The sequence below is a fragment of the Trypanosoma theileri genome (assembly GCF_002087225.1).
Source record: "Trypanosoma theileri isolate Edinburgh chromosome Unknown TM35_Tth_47_V1, whole genome shotgun sequence".
NCBI classification, from domain to species: Eukaryota; Euglenozoa; class Kinetoplastea; order Trypanosomatida; family Trypanosomatidae; genus Trypanosoma; species Trypanosoma theileri.
Genome location: NW_021639889.1, coordinates 51,790 through 55,431, shown reverse-complemented (window position 1 = coordinate 55,431; position 3,642 = coordinate 51,790). Strand labels below are relative to the sequence as shown.

Genomic DNA, 3,642 nt, shown 5'->3' with positions numbered 1-3,642 from the left:
AACAACAACACTTCCTCCTGAACTCACAAACAACAAGAAGGGTGATGCAGACAGCAGCAGCAGTATCAGCAGTTCTGTGTGGGTGCGTGTACCACTACTGATTGTGGTTACACTGGCCTGTATTCTTGTGTGCTGATTGTAATGGTGGTGTGACTCAGGTCATCCTTTGTTTTCTTTTCTTCTTTGTATGTATCCCTACAGTCTAACTAATCTTCCACCAGTTAGGATTTCTTTTTCTTTTTGTTTCTTAATGTTAATGTGTTTTGTGTGTTTTTGCTCTCTCTGTGTGTTTATCCTATAATAATTATTATTGCTACTCCATTATGTGTGTGTGTGTGTTCTTGGAGACTCACTCTGTGTGTGCCTGGGCTTGCACTGTAATGATGATGAACTGTTTTTTGCAATGAGAGCAAAAGGAAATCATAATAATAGATGAATTTATATTTATAATTGCGTAAATATATACACATATAGACTTACACCCATAGGTGGTGTATATTTCTGTGTTTACTAGGTAAATTGGTCTAGTGGTTAATATCTGTTTATTTGCTTGATGATTTTGCTGGCTGGTTCATCCTTTGTTTTGAGGTATTTATTAGTGTGGGCTTTTTGTTTTTGTTTTTACTCTTTCTGAGATTATTGGGCTGTATTGCATTCTTTAACTGGTTGATTTGTTTTTCGCGTTGTGAGTTTCTTTGTAGTTTACTATTTATGCTTCCTAAAGTGTTTGATATAATATTTTTTTCTTTTTCTTTTTTTCTTTTTTGCTTATTTTCGGTCTTTACACCCATATAGACGTCGGTGTACCTCACTTGATATTATTGACAAGAGTGTCTATGTTACCGTGCCGTGTGTTGTGCCTGTTGGCTATTCTTTTCTGCTGTGTGAGTGCGAGTGGAGCCGCAGATGCTGGTGGTGTTGATAATGAAATCAGAATAGATCCTAAAAGCATTTCTGATTTGGCAGAACTAGCCGTTGAATCGGTCAAAGCGGCAAATGCGACGAGGAATAAGATTTTGCAGTTGAAGGATGAATGCATTGCTGCTGCAAAAAATGCCACTGACTTAACCAGAGAAGCCAAAGAGTTTGTCGCGAAAATTAATAAGTTGGTCAAAGAAGCGGAGACTAATCCATCTGATGGGGAGGCTGAGAAGAAGAAAGGCGATGAACTTCTCGAGAAAGTGAAGAAGGCCGCCGCCGTTGCAGAAAATACTGCACGGTTAACTAAAGAAGCAACAAAACTTCCGATATTTAAATACGGAGAGACGGCTCGGGAACTATTAGTTGATTTTAGGTACTCATATGACGAGATGAACAAATCCACGACAGAACAAGTTGATGACACTGAGAAACCAAAACTCAAGGAGCTTCACGAAAAGGTAGAATCCGCATTCCCTTACAGAAACGAAACGGCTCTGGCAGAAATCTCGTTAGGTGCCCTCGTCGCCGTAGAAGATGCACAAGAGGCGGCAAAGAAGACTGAACCTACGGTTGAGCCTGCGAAAGAAGTTGCTATACTTTTAAAGGAGGCCTTAAAGAAACTCGAGGAGGTGATTACTGCTGCGAATGAAATAAAGGAAAAAATAACACCAGAGGAAAACAAAGGATCCCCGAATAACACAGAGGATAACAGTGACCCCAGCGACTCTACTTCTACCCACCAACCATCTCCTGTAACTGTATCCAATGCAGAGATCACCTCTATTGCCCCCTCACTGCAGAACAAACCCATTGTTGACAGCAGCAGTGTCAGTCCTGTGTGGATGCGCACTGCAGCACCGCTATTGATTGTGGCTGTGATGTTCTCCGTTACCGTGTACTGAACGGTGGGACTCACTTGAGGACAAATAATAATAATGGTTAATACCAACATAATCGTAATTGCGTACATCCCCCATGGGTGAATGAAATTAATAATCTGTTTACCAGCTTTCTCTTTTAATTGGAATATCTTTTCTTTTATGTTTGTGTGTTCGTTTTCTAATAATTCCATTACTTGCTTTTCCCGTTGTGTGTTTGCAGAAAACTGGGCTGTTCTGCTCACTGACGGTATACATCTCTTGCTAGTACACACAGATGTGTGTGTGGAGTAATTTAATACATAATGTAGAGCCATACAGTATTGTGTGTGTGTTTGGCTCTCTCTCTTCTTTGGGTATTGTGGGGTCTTCTTTCGTTGTACTCTGAGTGATGGTGGAGTATTGTTTTATTCTGGTTGGCTTCCATTTTCTGTGATTGTTTGTGGTTTTTTTTCCTCGTTGTATTTCTTTTTTATTGGTGTATTAACGTTTGCCTTTACCTGCGTTTTTTTTTGTTTTTGCGTTTCTTATGTATAGTTCGTTTAAGGAGTTAAGGGATTCAAAAAAAGAATAAATTGCCTTTCCCATGATGCAGCTACACTATGTATTCTGCATTTTTACCTTATTGCTGAGCTGCACCAGTGTGTGCGTGTTGGCTGAAGATACTGCTCCAGAAGGTCTTGGTCATGGTGTTACTTCTTGCTCTGATGTTTCTGATGGTACTTCTAAGCCTCCTTGTACTCGTGAGAATCCTGGTGGTGGTCTTGGTGCAGAAGAGTCTCACCAAATTGAACAACAGAAGTTGACAGTGTTAGAAGAACGGGATGTCAAAAATCAACATTTGGAGGGGAAACTAAAGCAGGAAGAACTTACTCAGCAACATGAGGCTGCGCAAGAAGATAGGGTACCTCAGAGTGATCACCGTTCTACTCAACCTGCTGCTGCTGTTTCTAGAGGGACTGGTGGTGTTGATGGTGCTTCTCAACCAGGTGATCACGTTACTGAAAACCCAGTGGATGAAAGGACTGCGAATACATTGACTGGAAGAAGGGACACTGCTGCAAAAGGTTTGGAGACTCCGGTTGCTCAGCATGGTGGAAAAGAAAATGTAGAAGTACAGGCAGATGCATCTGTTAAAACCGATGAAGGACCATCACAAAATGGACCACACGATGCACCAAACGTGAACGGACCATCACATTCGGCAACTGAACCGAGTACAAGTAACACCAGAACATCAGATAATACAGACACCACACAAACAAATGTGACAGGAACAGCAGAAGGACAGGATACTTCAGTTCCCACAACTCAAAGTACAGGTGACGTTTTTTCCACCAACACAACTACAGATGCTACCAGTAATAATCACGCTGAAAGTGAAACTAATGACACAAACCCTGCAGAAGGTGAATCAACCAGTGAGGAATCAACCACCACCACAAAAGCAACACTTCCTCCTGAACTTACAATCAACAAGAAGGGTGATACAGACAGCAGCAGCAGTATCAGCAGTTCTGTGTGGGTGCGTGTAGCACTACTGATTGTGGTTACACTGGCCTGTATTCTTGTGTGCTGATTGACTGGTGGTGGTGCTGTGGTGTGACTCAAGTCATCCTTTGTTTACTTTTTCTTTTCCTTTTTGCATACATCCCTACAGTCTAACTAATCTTCCACATGTTTGGATTATCTTCTTTTTTTGTTTCTTAATGTTAATGTGTTTTGTGTGTGTTTTTGCTCTCTATGTTTATCCTATAATAATTATTATTGCTACTACTCCATTGTGTGGGTGTGTGTTCTTGGAGACTCTCTCTGTGTGTGTGCACCTGGGCTTGCACTGTGA

The 3,642-nt window shown here is 41.2% G+C and overlaps 2 protein-coding genes across 2 annotated transcripts; both read left to right on the top strand.

Moving 5' to 3' along the window:
* Positions 1-836: 836 nt before the first annotated feature.
* TM35_000471240 (uncharacterized protein) lies at positions 837-1,823 on the top strand (the record flags this gene model as incomplete). The annotated part of the gene is made up of 1 exon (XM_029030384.1): positions 837-1,823. One exon carries the CDS (start codon positions 837-839, stop codon positions 1,821-1,823), a length of 987 nt encoding a protein of 328 aa, XP_028878295.1.
* A 562-nt stretch (positions 1,824-2,385) lies between these two features.
* Positions 2,386-3,378, top strand: TM35_000471230 (uncharacterized protein; the record flags this gene model as incomplete). The annotated part of the gene is made up of 1 exon (XM_029030383.1): positions 2,386-3,378. The coding sequence occupies one exon, from the start codon at positions 2,386-2,388 to the stop codon at positions 3,376-3,378; it is 993 nt and encodes a 330-aa protein (XP_028878294.1).
* Between the last annotated feature and the right edge of the window lie 264 nt (positions 3,379-3,642).